This window comes from Bubalus bubalis, chromosome 5 (assembly GCF_019923935.1).
Source record: "Bubalus bubalis isolate 160015118507 breed Murrah chromosome 5, NDDB_SH_1, whole genome shotgun sequence".
NCBI lineage: Eukaryota > Metazoa > Chordata > Mammalia > Artiodactyla > Bovidae > Bubalus > Bubalus bubalis.
The window spans coordinates 97,865,864-97,884,504 of record NC_059161.1 but is presented as its reverse complement, the minus strand read 5'-3'; the positions used below and the strand labels follow the sequence as shown (position 1 = coordinate 97,884,504).

The following is an 18,641-nucleotide window of genomic DNA, read 5'->3' as shown; positions in this document are numbered from 1 at the left end:
CAACAGATCCCTTGACCTTAGGTCTCTGTAACAGAATGGCATCTCTAAACAGTAACTACTCCAAAACTGCAGCACACACAGGCTCCTTGTTGGCTCTGCAATAAAAATTTGTCCTTGCTGCCCATTTCCCATAGAATTAACTCCCAACAATGAATTGTAGCCTTCAGGATTTTAAGAGCTGGCCCACCCTACCTCTGTAGGTATTAGCTCTCACTGATGTTATATTTGAGGCCATGCATCTGCTAGGAAGTTCTTAGGTAGATCTGGGATTGAACGCTGTCTGCTCTGCCATTTATGTGAACAGTGTCACAGAGCCAGTCTGTGACTGTGCTGTTTATCCTCTGTTCCCTCCTCAGATTCCTTTTCTATCCTTCCCTGTGCCCTGACAGGCTGACCTCTGCAGACTGCATCCCTGGGGCCTCCCTTGCGGGCTTGCTTCTGGTTGGGTATAGCCAATGGTAGGCAGTGGTGAGAGACTGCAGGTCAAGAGGAGAAGTTTTCCCTACTCTCTCTCTTTTGGTCCCGTATTTCTAATAATGGGTGCATCCACCCCGAATTACAGCTCCTACTAGATGCCTTCTACATGGCTGCAACTCCCACTGGGCTTTAGTAACAATATCTTTTTACTTCCCTGCCTTGCCCTTGAGCCCGAGGGCTGGTAATGGTTGTTCAGTGTGTTTAGTGCCTGGGTGCCTCACCGTCCTTCCTTGGCTCCCTTATTCTTGCCTGTACCTCTATACCATTTTTTCATTGCAAAGATGTTTTCTTTGCAGGATATAGAAATCTGGGTTGACAGATTTCTTCTTTCTTTCAGCATTTCTGTTTTCTGCTGCTACTGCTAAGTCGCTTCAGTCGTGTCCGACTCTGTGCGACCCCATAGACGGCAGCCCACCAGGCTCCACCATCCCTGGGATTCTCCAGGCAAGAACACTGGAGTGGGTTGCCATTTCCTTCTGTTTTCTAGTTTATATGTATTTCTCTTTCCAAATTTCCTCTTCTGATGAGAAGTCTGCTATGATTCTTATCTTTGCTCCTCTGTAAAAAAAAAAAAAAGCCCTGTATGGCACTGCTTTCGGAATTCTCTTTTTCTTTTGTATTCAGCAGTTTGAATATGATATGCATAGGTATCTGTGGGTGTGCATGCACTCATTCTGCTTGGTGTTTTCTGAGATTCTGGGTCTCCGGTTTTGGTGTCTAATTACATATGGATAGTTCTCAACCACTATTTCCTCAAATGTTTCTCCTGCCTTGCTCTTTCTGTCTTCTTCTGGAATTCTAATGAAATGTATACTATAGCGGTTGATGTCCCCCAGTTCTTAGATTGCCCTATTCTATATTTTTTCTTCTTTTCCTCTTTGTGTTTCAGGTTGGATAATTTCTATTGATCTATCTACTTTCCTCAGCTATCTCAACTTTACTGATAAGCCCATAAAAGACAATTTTCATCTCTATGTTCTTCATTTCTCGCATTTCCAATTGATTCTCTCTTACAGTTTCCATTTCTCTGCTGAAACATCCATCTGATCTTGCATGCTGTCCACCTTTTCCACCACAGTATTTTATTTTAGCTGCCTGGCATGCAGGGTATTAGATCCCTGACCAGGGGTTGAACCTGGGCCCTTCATAGTGAGCATGAAGAGTCCTAGCCACTGGACAACCAGGGAATTCCCGACATAATCTTCCTTAAATTCCTGAGATACAGTTTCAACATCTGTGTCACATCTGAGTGTTCTTCTGACGATATCTTTGTCTCCTGGGAGAGTGCTGCTTTTTCTTGCCTTTTTGTAGATTCAGTTGAAAGTGTGACATCTTGTGTAGCACAGTAGAGACTGAGGTAGTAGATTTTGGGTATGAGTTTTCTCCTGCTTGCACTTTAGTGAGAGAGTTTAAGTTAATTTAGTTAGGATTTGGGCTGGCTTTGAAATGTGTTATTTCTACGGCTAACCCTAATGCGTCACCGGCTTTACATTCCTCCAGCAATATCTTATATTTAGTGTGTGAAACTAGTTTGCCAGAGGGTTTTTTCCCCAATGTGCCTACTCTATTCTCAGTTTTAGGTCCCATCTTTGTGCCCAGCCTTAGAAAGGGTCTCTTTTTAGGCTCCTGTATTCTTCTTATTGGAGAAGACAATGGCACCCCACTCCAGTACTCTTGCCTGGAAAATCCCATGGACGGAGGAGCCTGGTAGGCTGCAGTCCATGGGGTTGCTAAGAGTTGGACACGACTGAGAGACTTCACTTTCACTTTTCACTTTCATGCATTGGAGAAGGAAATGGCAACCCACTCCAGTGTTCTTGCCTGGAGAATCCCAGGGATGGGGGAGCCTGGTGGGCTGCCGTCTATGGGGTCGCACAGAGTCGGACACGACTGAAGCGACTTAGCAACAAATTCTTCTTATCTGATTCTCAGTAGTATTCCACTTTTCGTTGTTATGTTTAGCTTTTTAGCTAGCAGTGGTGGATGGTAAGCTTGAGAGAATTCTCTTTTGTTCTCATTGAGCCTCAGTCTTATATCAATATTTGCATGTATCCCTGAATCTCAGGAGTGTGGCCTCTTCAGTGCTCCTGCCCCTTTTGGGCTGTTCTTCTGGGCCCATTAAGTATTCCTGCTCCTCTTCCAGCAGTAGTTAGAATTTTTTTTCCCTTAGGGCCTAAGTACTAGCATTCACCGTCCTCTCCACAGATTAAGGCTTTTGTTCCATATGGGAGATCAGGTGAGAAGGGTCTGAGTGAAGCAGGTAGAAAGTTGCACCCCCTCCCTTAGCAGCTGCTGTACCCCTCCTCCAGGTCTACCACAAGGGATTATTTTCCTACTTTTTCTCTGTAGTACCTGCTGGGGTTTGTGGAGAAAAGTTTTGGAGAATGTGGACTCTCCCAATTTCTGCAGCCTCCAAGGGCTACATACTCTCCTGCCAGGACACATTCAGTCGTCATAATTTCCCCAAGCTAAACGCTATTTTTTCCCAGGGACTAGTTGCAACCCAGAGAAGGCAATGGCAAGCCACTCCAGTACTCATGCCTAGAAAGTCCTATGGATGGAGGAGCCTGGTGGGCTACAGTCCATGAGGTCGCTACGAGTCGGTCACGACTGAGCAACTTCACTTTCACTTTTCACTTTCACGCAATGGAGAAGGAAATGGCAACCCACTCCAGTGTTCTTGCCTGGAGAATCCCAGGGACGGGGGAGCCTGGTGGGCTGCTGTCTATGGGGTCACACAGAGTCGGACACGACTGAAGCGACTTAGCAGCAGCAGCAGCAGTTGCAACCACCCCAGGGAAGCTGGCACCCACATCTTGTCTTTGATGTGACACTCTGTAAAAGGCCTGGCCACTCGGCTGCCCAGTGACCTCCGAGAAGGAGTTCAAGGAAAACTCATGCATTTGCCATTCTGGCTTATTTTCACTGTAAGGACGGGAACAATGCCTTTTCTGGCTCTTATGTCCTCAAGTAAAACCGGGAAGCCAGGTCTCCTGTCTGGAACCATTTGAACTGAATTCTGTTTCCTGCTAGGAGCACTGACCGTGCTGTAGCTGCGATGGGAACCCAGCATTTTTCTCAGGACAGCATGTTGTTTTTTTCCTTCCCTTCTTGATTTCCCTTCCCTCCCGAATGTAAATTTCACTCATAAAATAATTACTGAGCACCTCCTAGTTGGCAAACCCCACGCGTGTACAGAGAGGCATTAGTTAGGGTCTCAGGGTAGACAGCGTGAGCCTAAGGGTGACGGGAGCTGTCACAGGGCTCTGAGTGCCACAGCCACTTCCCTTATGAAACTTACTCACGCCCATCTAATAAGCCAATTTTGCAACCTGCCTCCTCTTGTCAGGCCGTTTTCTTAGCCAGCAAATGCCACCAGCCCAGAAGCCCAAGTCTGAAATTAATGTTGCCACATGCTAGAGATGAAAGCATTACAGACCCCTTTTAGGTTTCCGACCGGCAGATCTCTGGGTTGAGGGAAGAAAAGGATCCTCGATTCCCCAGAATTATAAACACTTTAAGTCAAGCTGCTTGCTCTGACATGTGAGCTGTTTATGTTGGATGTATTAATCTGTTGAGAGGGTCGATAAAGCCAACTTAAAATTTGTTTCAGTAATAGCCTGTGTTATAGGCAAGCCTGGGCTGATTTTTTTTTTTTTTTTTAAGTATTAGAGCATTTTGGTTTGGAATCCATGAAGCTGCCTCATGGACCTAAAAGTAGGAAATTCACTGGAGCAATGTGCACTGGCAAAATCTGTCCAAATCCGTATTGAGAAATACCATAATGATAATAATTTTTATACCATAACTTCTTGGGAGCAACAAAGGTTGCCAAGTATTTTCACTTTCAGCATTTACTTAGTCTTTTGATCCCTATAATGGCCCTAAAATGGGGTAGGTCAGGCATTATTTCTGTCTGGTTGAGACATGGGTCTGGAAGCCAGCCTGCTCCTGAAATCACATGGCAAATGTCCAGTAAAAATAAGTATCTGGTATCCTTGCTATGTTCACAACCTGAATTAAACCATTTTTCCTGGACCCATCCTGTATAACTCTTTCCCGTCCATTTTGGGTATTCTCAGGAATCTGACCCCTTTCCTGGTTCATACCTTTATCCCTCAGACTTGACACCTGAGTCTGTTCTTCTGATCTGCCCTCTAATTCCTGTGTGTGTGTGTGTGTGTGTGTGGGCGCGTGCGTGCACATGTGTGTGTTAGTCACTCAGTCGTGTCTGACTCTTGGTGACCCCATGGACTGTAGCCCACTAGGCTCCTCTGTCCATGGAATTCTCCAGGCAAGAACACTGGAGTAGGTTGCCATTCCCTTCTCCAGGGGATCTTCCCAACCCAGGGATCGGACCTGGGTCTCTTGCACTGCAGGCAGATTCTTTACCATCTGAGCCACCAGGGAAGCCCTCCTCTAATTTCTACTAACTTCAATTACAGCTTTGGTCTGTTTGTTTGATTAACTGACTCGCAACTGCTGCCAGGTAAATACCTTACATGCCCAAACAGCATCCCTGCAATTACTTAATACAACTGCTTGAAATGCTAATACTAATGTTACTTGGAATAATAATAACAACAATTGCTGTCATTTGAGTACTTATGATGAGTCTGATATTGATTTCCATATTTTATCTCACTGCAAATTTGAACCCCAGACTATCCCTATGAAAAAGATACAACTTTAGTCCGTAACATACAGATAAGTTACAAAGAATTTAGGTGAACCCAATCAGTGTAGTTGAAAGAACATGGGCGTATGTTCTGGTTCTGCTCAGTTCTCACTGTGTGATTTTAGACTAGTTACCTACTCTTTCTGTGCCTTGGTTTGATCATCTGTAAAAAACAGGACTGATAATCTCTACCATCTGAGGTTGCTGTGAAGATTAAATGAGAAAGAGCCTGGTACACAGTTGGATCTCAAAAAAGGTGGCCTTCACTTTTTTCTTTTAGGGCTTTTATCTTCTGCTTCTGAATACAGCTATGAAGTAGATACTTTGGAATTCCAAATGCAATTTTCTAAAAAGTGATGGTACTAACTTTTCTTTCTTCATAAACCATTAAATATGGCTGTATAATTTCATCAAGGAAGACAGGGAGAGGGGAAGGGGATCCTTGCTGGTAGAGGTGTAGGAAATGCTTTTCAATTTCAGGGCTGGTTGAGAGTAAGGGCTGCAGTGATGTGTAAGCATTCGGTCTGCGATTTGAGGGAGTGACCTTGAGAACGAATCAAGGGCACCGACTGGCTCTGACAAAGAAACCCCTGTATTGGCTAAATAATGTATAAGGGATTTCCATTGGGCAACTGGGGGAAAATTGGTTTAATGTATTTCCATTTCGATGAGTTAATCAAGATAATTGCTGTTTTCCTGGATTTTTGTCTTTTTTTTTTTTTTTTTTTTGGTAATTAACAAGGTGCCCGTATGGAGAAGGGAATTTAGCCAGTGAACTTTGTACAAACTGCTGTGACTTTTTCTTTTTTGGTGCAAATTGTATTCAAAAATCTATGATAGCTCCTTTTGTTTGGGACTCTAGGATTGTGAGAAACTGATGCTTGATCAAAGTTGAGAAAAACTTAGGGTTCAAAGATTCAAGTTCATTTGGGATTAACAAACTCCGCACGGGGCAGCAGGGCAGAGCTGCAGGAGCGTGAGCTCTGGTATCAGACAGATGTGGGCTGTGACCCCTGTTCTGTGAGGTCTTACTAGACAATAAGGAACAAATGAGCCTCTCTGAGCCTCATTGTCTCTATTTCTTCCAGAGATGATTCGCGGCCTGAATGCAGTAATACAGTTCCTAGCCCATCAGTGATGGGCAGCAAGGCTCGTTCCTTCCCTGTCTCCCATGTACTTGTCTAATATTTGACAGTCTCAGTTGTGTGGAACATGGCTAAAACCTCAAAAAGAAGCTAAAAAAGGATCTAAGTAGAAATAGATGTTACAAGTCTGTTCATTAAAATACCTCATAGAGGAACACCCTGGAGATATAATATACATATTTAATTTTGGTGAGGATTATAATAAGCTGAATGTCTGGTTCTCTGACTACACCATTTAAGAACCCCTACCCTGGATGAAGAGAAGGGAAGCGAGCTACTGAAGTTGGCCAAAACAATGATACCATAGCGCCACACGGAGGGAGGAGGTGGTAAAACTAAGGATTAGGCCCAGGAGCTAAGCAAAGAACTGTTTAGAATCACTTCAGGCAGGAATGGACGGGTCTATAGCCTCACTTCCTGGGAACTAGCTTCATATCGAGGTAGGAGACAGATGGGCCCCCGGGCTAGACACCTGCTATTTGTCGAGTAGAGTAAAATTCAAGCTTTGTTCTCACCCAGACACTCCAAGGACAAAGCTAGTGGGAAAAGCTGAGCTCTACTAAAGTAAAGCGGTAAGAGGCCCCCTCCTGAGGTCAAGGACGACGTCCCTGCCTGCCCATGCGCAGGGAGGCTCCTTGGGGGTCAAAAGGGAGGGGACCCCACCCCATAAGTGTGGATATGCACCCACAGGCCTCTGTGGTGGGATCCACCTTAGCGAAAAGATGTGCGTGCATCCTGGGGAGGGTCCTAGGACCGACCAGTCAGGGGTGAAGAAAGAAACTAGACAATCGGTCAAAAGTAAACAAAGACTCGGAAGGATGATGCTAGATAAGTGATTTAAATCACCTTCTTACTGTGCGCCTCCTCATTCAGGATGCCCACTCTCGTCTCCGCGTGTGTGTCTCTGAATTACCGCGTTCCTCTTCATTACAGAGGATGACCATACCCTTTTTCTCTGGGCGTGTATCTCTGCCCTGCTTCTGAGTCAGATAAACAAACTCTTTTCCTGTGTGCTCTCCCAGACATTATGTTGTGTCTCTAATAATAAACTTTCTGTTTTTATAGTTTTTGCCTCCTTGAAACATTCTTGCTTTCAAACTGCGGCAAGAGTCAGGGCCACTTTACTTCTAGCCTCTAATCCCTGGTTTTCTAGTGACTAGGATTCCTGGTTTTCATCCAGGTTACCCAGGTTCAATCCCAGGGCAGGGAGCTGAGATCTTTCTTCAGGACCTCACACTGCTGTTTCTCTGAGATCAATTTGGCAGCATCAAATGCCTTGTTTCTTATTAATGACCTTGACTCATAAAAGAAAGATTTATGCCTGAATAATGAGAAGGGAGGCGTCTAATGCACTTCATAAATTCCATCCAAAATATTAAAAGTGAAAGAAAAAGTTTTGAATCATAAAGATGTGGACGTGTGAAGTGAGTTAGAAAGAGAAAGATAAATACTGTATTTTAACACATATATACGGAATCTAGAAAAATGGTACTGAAGAATTTATTTACAGGGCAACAGTGGAGAAAGACATAGGAACAGACTTATGGACATGGGGAGAGGGTGAGATGTATGGAAAGAGTAACATGGAAACTTACATTACCATATGTTAAATAGATAGCCAACGGGAATTTGCTGTATGTCTCAGGAAACTCAAACAGGGACCCTGTATCAACCTAGAGGGGTGGGATGGGGAGGCAGATGGGAGGGAGGTTCAAGAGGGAGGGAACATATGTATACCTGTGGCTGATTCATGTTGAGGTTTGACAGAAAACAGCAAAATTCTGTAAAGCAATTATCCTTCAATAAAAAATAAATTAATTTTAAAAAAAGATGTGGACTTGGATCATGTGGATAATTGCTGACACTTAACCAAGTATTTTCTATCTATGTCACCTCCCTGTAGTGAGTCCATGGGGGAAGGTTTCCATTTTACAGAGGTGGAAGCTGAGGCCTAGGGAGATTAAGTCCACAGGGAAAGCTGGATTCAAGCCCAGCTTCTCTGACTTCAAAGCTCATGCCTTTCCTCCTACACCATATTCCTTCCTAGGAGTAATCATCTGGGTTATTAACATGCAGAACATGTCATCGGTCATGGTTTGCATCTCAAGTGAATTAAAATAAAAAACATCCATAAATGAACACTTCATCAGTTTACCTCGAATTCTACAGTGCAGCCGTGCAACAAAACCACCAAATACTCACTCGTAAAACGTTGTCCATCCATTTTCATTGCTCTTGGTGGCTAGCAGGCCAGAGTTGCCGTGGTACGTCATCATGGCCAACTCGTGTCCTTGTGTGGTCACACTCTTGAGTGCACTGTTGGTGCCCATGGTCACCCAGTACACCTGGCCATCCGGGACCACCAGCCAGAGCGGCATCCCTGTGGAGTCCCTGCGGACGTTGACCATGTTGCCGTTGTTGTCTGTGACGAGCGTGACGTCACCATCCCCGGTGTAGGTGAAGTTGTACAGGTAATCTCCCGTGGGGAGGCTCTGGGTGTACAGATGCTTGCCACTGGTATCAAACAGGTAGAGCTCCTGGTCGATCGGGGAGGACAGCTCATACATGTTCTGGGTGTTGAGGAAAGGCTTGTTCTTCCTGATACACCGGATGCGGACATTCCCAAGGTCGGCCACATAAAGCTCCCCGTCAGCACACACAGCCAAGGAAGATGGGACATTCAGCTTCGCGTCCTTGGCGTAGCCATCATCTCCAGAGAAACAGTCGCAGTTGGCATCATTTTTACAGTCACAGCCACTGGGGGCCCCGGCAACCAGCGAGATCTCTCCGCTGGTGGTGACCTGCCTGATGCGGTTGATCTTCTTCTCGTCGGTCTCAGCAATATACAGGACCCCATTGTGAGAGACGGCCAAGGCAGTGGCCGACTCCAGGGTCGCGTGCACGGCCACCTTGCTCAGCAGGAAGTGGTCGATGCCGGGCACCTGGCAGTGCATGGGCCTCCCGGCGACGATGCGCACCTGGTGGTTTTCAGAGATCTGCAAGACCACGTTGTTGTCCAGGACGTACAGGGAGTTGTCCATTGGGTTGACGGCTAAGTCTGTGGGCCACTCCAGGCGAACCTGATGATGGAGACACGGACACTCAGATGCCTGGCGAGGTGCCCACCACCGATCATCCCACACCCTGTAGAGCCCTGGGTCGCTGTAGAGTGGACCAAGCGCCAGCACAGGCAGTCCTGCCTGATCAGCAGGCAGCAGCCTGTCATCACCTGCGTATATCAGCCCCTGATCAGACAGAAACTATGTGAGAGTCCCACCGAGACATCTGCTGGTCTACGTTAGACTGATGAAACACAGAGAAGGGGATAACAAACAAACAAACAAAAGGAACAGGTGAGAAGAGAGACTTCTGAGTCAGACAGGCCTGGATTCAGATCCCCGTTCCCCCACTTACAACCTTGGGCAAGTTACTTTGCCTCTCTGAGCCTCAATATCCACATCTGTGAGATAAGTAATGGCAATAGTCCCGAGGGTCTGACCCCCCAGAAGTGCTCAAAGAATGGCAGCTAATGTTACGGAGGTGAGAGGGGAAGGCAGATGGAGTCTGGAGGCTGAAGGAGAAGTTGTTTAGAGGCTTAAGGAAGATCTTACGTGAATTGTTGCTAAACGCATGGCAGAGGATTTCTCAGTTCATGGAGTAACACATGGCTGGGGCTGGGGATGTAAAGTGAATGCAACCCCGGCCCCTGTCTGACATAGTTGCAGACCTGTGATTCTCAAATCTGGCTACACAGGAAGGACCCGTGGTGATTTAAGAAAGTATTGACGCTAAAATTCCATCTCTGATCAATTAAGTTAGATCTCTGGGTATGGAGCTCTGGGAAAGGCACAAAAGCATGCTGGATGATCCTAATATGTGCCTGGGAATCAAAACTGGATCTTTCTCCTTCAAGGGTGATCTCTGGCCTGAGAGCATTGGCATCACCTGAGAGCTGGTCAGTATAGCAGAATGGTAGGCCCCACCCCAAACCTACTGAATCTGAATTGGCATTTCAACAAAATTCCATGGAGGCTCCTGCACATGCATACTGAAGTTGGTGATACCTTGCTTTGGATGATGGTTTCTAGCACCTCAGAGAACAAGTCCACCTGGGAGAGATGAACAACGTCAGCTATGGGAATGGAGGGTTCAGAGGTCCTGGGCCCCAGGTCTGAGCCTCCTCTGAGCCAGGCCGGGATGCCGGCAGGGATCACAGGGGGCTGTCCTGCAGGTGGGCACGCGGGGGACTGCAGCCTGGCAGGTCTAAGGTCAGGATGCTGTTTCTTGCCTTGGTGGCCTTGGAGGCTGGGATGTTGTGTATCTCGCCCTGGGAGGTGCTGGCACTAAGGGAAGCCTTTTGCCAGCTGTGTTCCCCAAGAGATCCAGCCACAATGCACGTAGGCGGACAGCTGCTGCCTGCACTTGCCTTATCCACCCCACTGCTGGGGACTCTACGCCTTAGGATCCTGAGCCCCCAACAAGTCCTTGACATTCTATCCAACTTGGGGCTTATTTAAATAAATGTCATACCTTTGAGTGAGCAATTTCTCTTCTAGAAATTTACTCCTGTACACCCGAGTACAGAGGTGCTTATCATAGCCATTTTTAATAACGGTGAAAGGCTGGAACCAACCCAGATGCCCAGTGACAGAGACCTGGTCGAAGAAATTATAGTCCATTTCATTCACCCATAGGTTAGAGCACTCTGTGCAGCAGTTAAAAGTGATGTTACAGATGGATATTTAACGACATGGGAAGATGTTTGCTACGTATTAAGTAGAAAGAACAGTTTGAAGAACTGTGTGATCCCAACTGGGGAAACCAGACAACAATAAAGTAGATAGATGATGGACAGAAGCGGGGTTAAAAGCTTGAGGGTTATATACTGAAATGTTAACCGGTATTGGGAGGAGAGGTAATTTTAACTTTCTTCTTTGTCACTTAAAATTTGTTATATTTCCTGCAATGTGCATGTGGGAGTTGACTATAGTGTAAAGAAACCCCAGAAGACAATACACCTCTGAGACGTGGCCACCTCCATCTGGCCCTTGAGCTCAGGGCCCTTCTCAGCACGGAGCAGGCCCTGCCAGCTGCACTGCTCTGAGGGTCTGCTTGCTCCCTCGCCCCCAGCCTGGGCCCCCTCTGCCCCACAGCACAGGGGGGTCCAGGCAACACCAGCATCAGCGGCTGGGCTGCCTCCCTTCACACTTCCCAGCACTCCCCAGAGCACAGCATCACAGCTGCCTTCGGCTGCATCAAGAACACAGTTTACTCTCAAGTGACAGGGGAATTTTCAATTTCCTAAAGCCCATTTCTTGTCAACACTGGCTGCTAAATATTTTATGCCCTCTGGCCCTGTGGCGCCTTGGGGACATGCTTGCCGAGACCTTTCTGCCTGTCATTATGATGAAAAGACGGCTCCTTGATGGGTGGGGGAACCTGGGAGGGAGAGGGAGAGGAAGCGGGGAGGAGGGAAGGACAAGCCTCTCCTACTCTCTCCTGCGTGCCCACGTGCACACAGCCACCCAGGAAAGAAGGCGAAAGAAGTGCGCTTGGAGTCATGGTGCGTGTGTGATGGTTCTGGACCAAGTACCTATGCTGCTCTGATTTTACCTCCCTGTTAGCGATGATCACGTGGAGGCTTCATTTCCCATCACCAGAACGGAGGGACATTACGGTTTCTGAGGTCCCTCCCCTCCAGCTCACACTTCTGTCATCCTGAGATGGAATCAAGCTCCCTCCCCCTCCCCCAGAGCATGCTGTGCCTTTATTAAAGCTCCCTGACTTGACTGCCTCATTGCAGAGTTATTTGCAAAAACGGATCATCTAACGGATGGACGAATGACTGACTGGTGAATGGCATAGAGAGAGGGAGGGATTGGGGGTCTGGACACTTTACTTCTTCGCTCAGTCCACCAGTGACCACAGGTGTGACCTTCCTCAAGTTACACGAGTGCTTTGAACTTCTTTCCTCATATGTAGATGGTGCTAATAAATCTTATATGAGTAGTCGTGAGGATCAAACGAGACGATGCACAAGGAAATTCTTTGTAAATTACAAAGAGAATGAATACTTACAGCCCATTATTAGCTGCCAGACACTGTGTGGGGCTCTTATGTAATATTTATTACCCGCTTCTACATACGGGAAAGAAGTTCAAAATGCTTTACATGATATCATGAAAAAAAATTTCCTTTCTGCACCCCTGAGGGAACCTAGCACAGAGCTGTGCATTTATAATCACATTTTCCTTCACCAAGTCTGTTTCCCCGTCTATTTGGGGTATGCAATACCTACCTTGAAGGATTATTGTTGTTGTTCAGTCACTAAGTGGTGTTCGACTCTGTGACTCCACGTGGGATTATGATGACAATTAAACAAGAAAAGTTGTCACTGCCATCTCTGTGTCCCCATTTGTAAGAGTGCCTGAGCACAGCACGATCTCAGGAAATCATTTTGGACTACGGACAGGGAGATGATACTCAGTGTCTGTGGTGGCCGCAGGCTGCAGGGTTGAGAACTCATGCCTGGTTCTGAATGGATGCTCCGGACAGATGGCAGCCCCTCCTTTACGTCTCTACTCTCTGCCTCCCTCTATTTTCTCCTCCCACCTGGTCTTCAGTCCAAGAGAGCTCCTTGGTTCTCCTCTTTGCATTCTTATTTTTAAACTTATGCTCAATCACTTTAATTTATTTTAAAATTCATTAAAGTACATGAAAAGTTTTCTAGTTTATGGCTCCACCCCCCCCCCCCAATTTAAAGTTAATGCCATTTACCTAATTTTCTTTCAGCCATGAAAGGTTTTCTTCACGTTTCTAACAAGAATTTGTTCATTAGTTTTCTTTTTTTTTTGTACACGTGTTCCCCATCCTGAACCCCCCTCCCACCTCCCTCCTCATACCATCGCTCTGTGTCATCCCAGTGCACCAGCCCTGAGCATCCTGTATCATGCATCGAACCTGGACTGGCGATTCATTTCACATATGATATTATACATGTTTCAATGCCATTCTCCCAAATCATTCCACCCTCGCCCTCTCCCACAGAGTCCCACACCAGTCAGAATGGCTGCCATCCAAAAGTCTACAAGCAATATATGCTGGAGAGGGTGTGAAGAAAAGGGAACCCTCTTACACTGTTGGTGGGAATGCAAACTAGTACAGCCACTATGGAGAACAGTGTGGAGTTTCCTTAAAAAACTGGAAATGGAACTGCCTTATGACCCAGCAATCCCACTGCTGGGCATATACACTGAGGAAACCAGAAGGGAAAGAGACACGTGTACCCCAGTGTTCATCGCAGCACTGTTTACAATAGCCAGGACATGGAAGCAACCTAGATGTCCATCAGCAAATGAATGGATAAGAAAGCTATGGTACATATACACAATGGAGTATTACTCAGCCATTAAAAAGAATACATTTGAATCAGTTCTAATGAGGTGGATGAAACTGGAGCCTATTATACAGAGTGAAGTAAGCCAGAAAGAGAAACACCAATACAGTATACTAATGCATATATATGGAATTTAGAAAGATGGTAATGATAACCCCTTTGCATTCTTACCTCTGAGCGGTTTCTCATTTCTCTGCCTCACCTCCCTGCTCCACACAGCACAGTAAAGCAGCTGCGTGTTTGTGACAGATGAAGCTCTGAGGATGAAAGCCAGGCCCCTTCCCATATGCATGTATAAGAGTTTATGGCTATGTCAGAGAGTGTGGTAAAAAGAATCCCGTGCTTCGATTCGGATGAGGGCGGTGAGGACCAGGGGCATAGAGATTTCAGTCCAGGATTTCTGAATTTAAGCGTGGATTTTTTTCCCCCTCCACAATATGCCAGTTGTCTTCCAAGACTTTGATCTGGCTGCTTGGCAGCACCTCCAGCTAAAGCTACACAACTTTCCAACGTGTGGATTGAAATTTTTCGGCACCCTGTGCTGGCTGGTGGAGGGCCCATTTGGAGAACTGAAGATACTTGGACGTAACATCCTCAGGCTGTGGCCGCTTCCTGATGGTGTAAATGAAGCTTGCTCACAGACCGGAGAGGGAAACCCTCGAGCCAGCAAGGGGAAGCCTGCCAAATTGGAAAGACGGGTGGCAAAGAACAAATTCCCACTCGGGAGCATAACAATCAGTAGCTGGTGCAGAGGGAAACCACACCAGCACCGGACAGGGAAGCACGCAGCTGCGGGACGGCCGGCAGCAGCCCTGAGGTCCGGGGAAGGGGCTCGGCGACACACTGGGAGCAGGGGCGGGCACAAGCCGGGGAGCCTCCCAGCCTCCGTCACCTGTTGAACCCAGGCAGCAGGTTGGCAGTGAGTGGCAAAGGGCCTGTATGCAGGCTCCCCTAGAAGTGAGGGTGTTTAAAAAGCCAAGTGTGCCCACTGCTAACACCAAATCGAAATTTAATGTGATTTGAACCTCCCTGTATCTCTGGCTTTGCTCATCTTGACAAGATGGATATTCACTGATTCAGCGCCAGCCAGGTTCTACTAAAGGATTGAGCAATAAAGGACACATCCCTTCTCAAGTCACTGTAGGACAAACTAGGGACACGCTGAACAGCAGCCAGAACCTTGTGTCTCTCCTGGGTCTACACGGGGCTCCTGGAGCCCACTCGCTGAGGTTCAAACCCTGGTGTGGTAAGGTAAGTCCTAACTGGCTGCAAAGCACACCCAGCTCCAACTCCTGCTACTTCCTTCTACGAACCCTGTCCTCAGTGTTCAATCTTCAATGTTCCTTGAATGTTTCTGGCCCACTAACACCTTTGTGCCATTGCACACGCAGTTTCCATTGTGTGAAATGTCTCCTTTCTTCCTGCCACCCAACAAACTCCTATTCAGCCTTCACAAGCTAGCACAAAGTCACCTCCTCTGTGAAAGCAGGACTAGAATTTCTGTTTAGTGATCCCTTCCAGAGCGCCGAGTGGTGCTCGGAGCTCTTGCATACATCGTTTCCGTATTCTCAAGGCAATCCTGCCAGGACAACATCAATTACTCCTATTTTAGAGACATGAAAAGTGAGGCTCAGAGGACCTCAGCAACTTGTCTAAAGTTATACGGCTGGTGAGTGGCAAAGATGGGATTCAATCAGTCCACTAATGAACTAATCAACAAACGAGTATTGGGTGTGCTCCTGTGTACCAGGCACCCTGGTTACAGCAGAGGAAAAGATGGACAGAATTCCTGTCCTCATGTAGCTTACAGCCTAGAGGGAGAACAGGCAATGTTCAAGTATCTGTGAATTCATGAGGTTACGGATTTAAATTTACACTGTATGAGGCTCTCCTGCCTTCGAGGGCTGCATGGGGCAGATTTCTTCAGTCCTCCGGGTCTTCCTGTGTCACCCACTTGTCACCTCTGATGGTGACCGTCCAGAGCCCCACACTGTGCTGGACTCACCTGTGTGTCCTTAGTGCTCTTAAGAGGCCCTGCACCAAGAGTGTACTCACAAGCCTTGCGCAACACAAAGACGAACAGCCAGCAGGCAAGCCGGGTGCCCATGAGAAGACAAGCATGCTGACCCAGGGCCCCAGCAGACAAAACCTCCTTACCTGAGAGATATCCATCACAGAGTCACAGCTCAGGGGCCGGGCTGAGCTGAGATCATTGGAGCCCAGCAGGGTGGAGATGACCCCGTTCTGATCAATGCGTCTGATCATGGTGCCGTCCACGAAATAGATCAGTCCCGACTTGTCCACTGTGATGCCTGGGGTGGAGAAGCCCAAACAGGACGTCCAGCCTTAGAGGTGGTTAACAGCCCGTGTACTCAGGAAAACGTGCAGGGTGATGGGCACATCTCCTCTATGATTTGATTAGATCTTCCCCACGACATTCATCCCCTCTCTGAAGACAGCTGCCCAAGGGCTTGTACAAAGGGGATCAGCACAGGCCTCTGGTTGTTCTACCTTGCTGCCTCTGGAGATATTTACCTATCATCTCAGTCATCCACAAAGCCTGGACTCAGAACTGCCGGCAGTTAACCACTAGAGGTAGTGGCAAGGAGGACCATGTTCAATGTCAAATGATGGACTATGTAAATTAACCTTCTTCTGAAGACCTGAAATTATAATCATCAAATCCCCTTGATGGCAGTAATTTTTCTTTTCTTCCAGGACAATCATCCGTCACGCTTTTCTAGTCTATTACTATGTGATGTTATTCTATTCTAATTTTTAATTTCTTTGGCCACACCATGCAGCTTGCGGGATGTTAGTTCCCTGACCAGGGATTGAACCAGGCTCCCTGCAGTGGAAGTGTGGAGCCCTAACTGCTGGACCGCCAGGGAGCTCTCTATTACTATTTTAGTTTCGTTGGTTATTTTAGAATTATAGAGCCTAAAAAAGAATCCTTTGGATTCGTGTAGGGAATATTGGTGAATTTAAAGTCTAAAAAAGGCACAATGAATTATCCAACATTCCTTTCCTCCAGTTGCTGGACTATCCCGCCTGCTGACTTTCTCCAGGGCCACCTGTGTGACCTCAGGCAAGTCACTGGATGTCCTTGCATTTGTTTTCTTAGCTGTGAAATGAAAAGACTGTTCCAGATCTGTATTTCTCACGTTTGGATGTGTATGACAATCGCCTGGGAGCTGGCTAAAAGGCACCATTCCCCCAGGCACCTGGTTCACAAAATCTCAAGTGCAGTCTGAACATCTGCCTGTATTTTTGACCAGTGCCCTGGGTGATAATGATGTAAAAAGATATAAATCAAAGTTTGAGAACCACTCTAGTAAGGGAGGACTTCTTAACCAGTGATATGGATAAGAATCGCCTGAAGAATCTTTAAATACATGTATTTATACACACCCCTCTGCTTGGTCTCACTCCCAGAAACACCATTAATCAGTTGCAGGTTGGCTGGGACTAGGACCAAGGTTCAGGGGTGATACTGACACCCCAGGTCTAGAATCACAGGAGTCAGACATACCCTATAGAAGTGTGAACCGCTGAGGGGTCCTGGGGCCGAGAGACAGACAGGGTGTGCCCCTGAGGAAAGCACGGTCTAGCTGAGGGGGCACAGGAATGACTTTGGACCCAGGGAGTGACAGAAGCCACAGCGGTTCATGGGGAAATAAAGGAGATTCTGGACAGTTTCATCTTGTTTTCTCTGGGGCAGGAACTGAAAGAAGGGGTCAGGAAAAGCTTCACAGAGGTGGAGATGTTTAAAGTTAAAAAGCCTCCCAGTTATATAACCTTGGGGTAATCACTTCACTTCCAGGTCTCAGTTTTTTCATGGATAAAATGTGGGTAATAACATCTGACCTGTAATAGTTAGTCCTTGATTATTGGAACGACTTAGAATTATGAGAACACAAAACCCACCCTGGACTTGCTCTCAAGGGCCCACAGGTCTATGAGTGGTCAGGAGGGTGGGGTTAAGACAGCCAAGGGCCTCTGCGTGATGAACACCCACAGGAGCTGGGCTTCCTCCTGCCCACTGCCTTAGGCTGTTCAGGGCTGAACACTGATTTCACGTGGAGGACTGGAGGCCTTAAAGTGGGGGCCGTCCTCCTTCTGTCCCTGCTTAGAATATAAACTAATTTCATTCTTCAAGCCCAGGAGCTTAAGACAGGCGCTTTCTTGTCTGAGTGGCTGCGCTTGGTCTTTCTCCTCCATCCGCTGTAGGACTGATGAATGCTCCAGGAACAATTGGGTTTCTTGTTTACAAAGTTGGCTGCACAGGCTAATAGAAGTGACGTGCGCCCTGATTAATGACTTCATTTTTTTCTCCTTTTGTTGTGCTAAATAGATGGACATCTTTTCTCCTCCCTGTTGCACAGTGTCTGCACATCCTGGCAGCCTTGTCATTTGTATCTGGGTTAATTACAGGCTTTGGGGCAATTTCCCTGTCACTACATCTGTGTGTGTGTGTGTGTGTGTGTGAGAGAGAGAGAGAAAGAGAGAGTGTGTGGAGGGTGGAGAACACACGTGTGAGGAGCAAATGAGAAAAGATCTTGAGAGAATAAAAATTCTCAGGAAAAAACTGTTTTAATTTTAAGAGAATAGAACCTTGCCCCCAAAAGGGCTCTCACGGACCATTTAGCCCAATCTGCTTGTTTACTAAAGGAAAACTGAGGCCCACAAGGGGAGGTCCCCGAGCCGGGGGTTGCAGAGCGAAATCATAATGCAGGCTCCCTGAGTGCAAGCCTAGTGTTCTTTCCACTCCAGGCTACTCTCTCAGTATCAGGAAATTGTAATTCAGAAGGAGATTAACCACAAGAGCCACAAACTTTACCCCATGGAGTTACTACCTGATCACTTCAGGCATGTGGTAGAGACATATAAGTAATGATACGTGATAGTCTGTAGATACAATATAACAGGAATAGGAATTACCATT

At 46.8% G+C, this 18,641-nt stretch overlaps 1 protein-coding gene across 9 annotated transcripts in view; it reads right to left on the bottom strand.

Annotated features, from left to right (window-relative positions):
* The window catches only part of TENM4 (teneurin transmembrane protein 4), a 1,425,092-nt gene that overhangs the window by 36,034 nt on the left and 1,370,417 nt on the right, over positions 1-18,641 (bottom strand). For all 9 annotated transcript variants that reach the window (XM_044944048.2, XM_045165964.1, XM_045165965.1 and 6 more), the window contains 2 exons: positions 15,854-16,008; positions 8,503-9,380 (listed from right to left, as the gene is read on the bottom strand). In XM_044944048.2, coding sequence (XP_044799983.2) covers positions 8,503-9,380; positions 15,854-16,008 — 1,033 coding nt within the window. The remainder of the gene's footprint in view (positions 1-8,502; positions 9,381-15,853; positions 16,009-18,641) is intronic.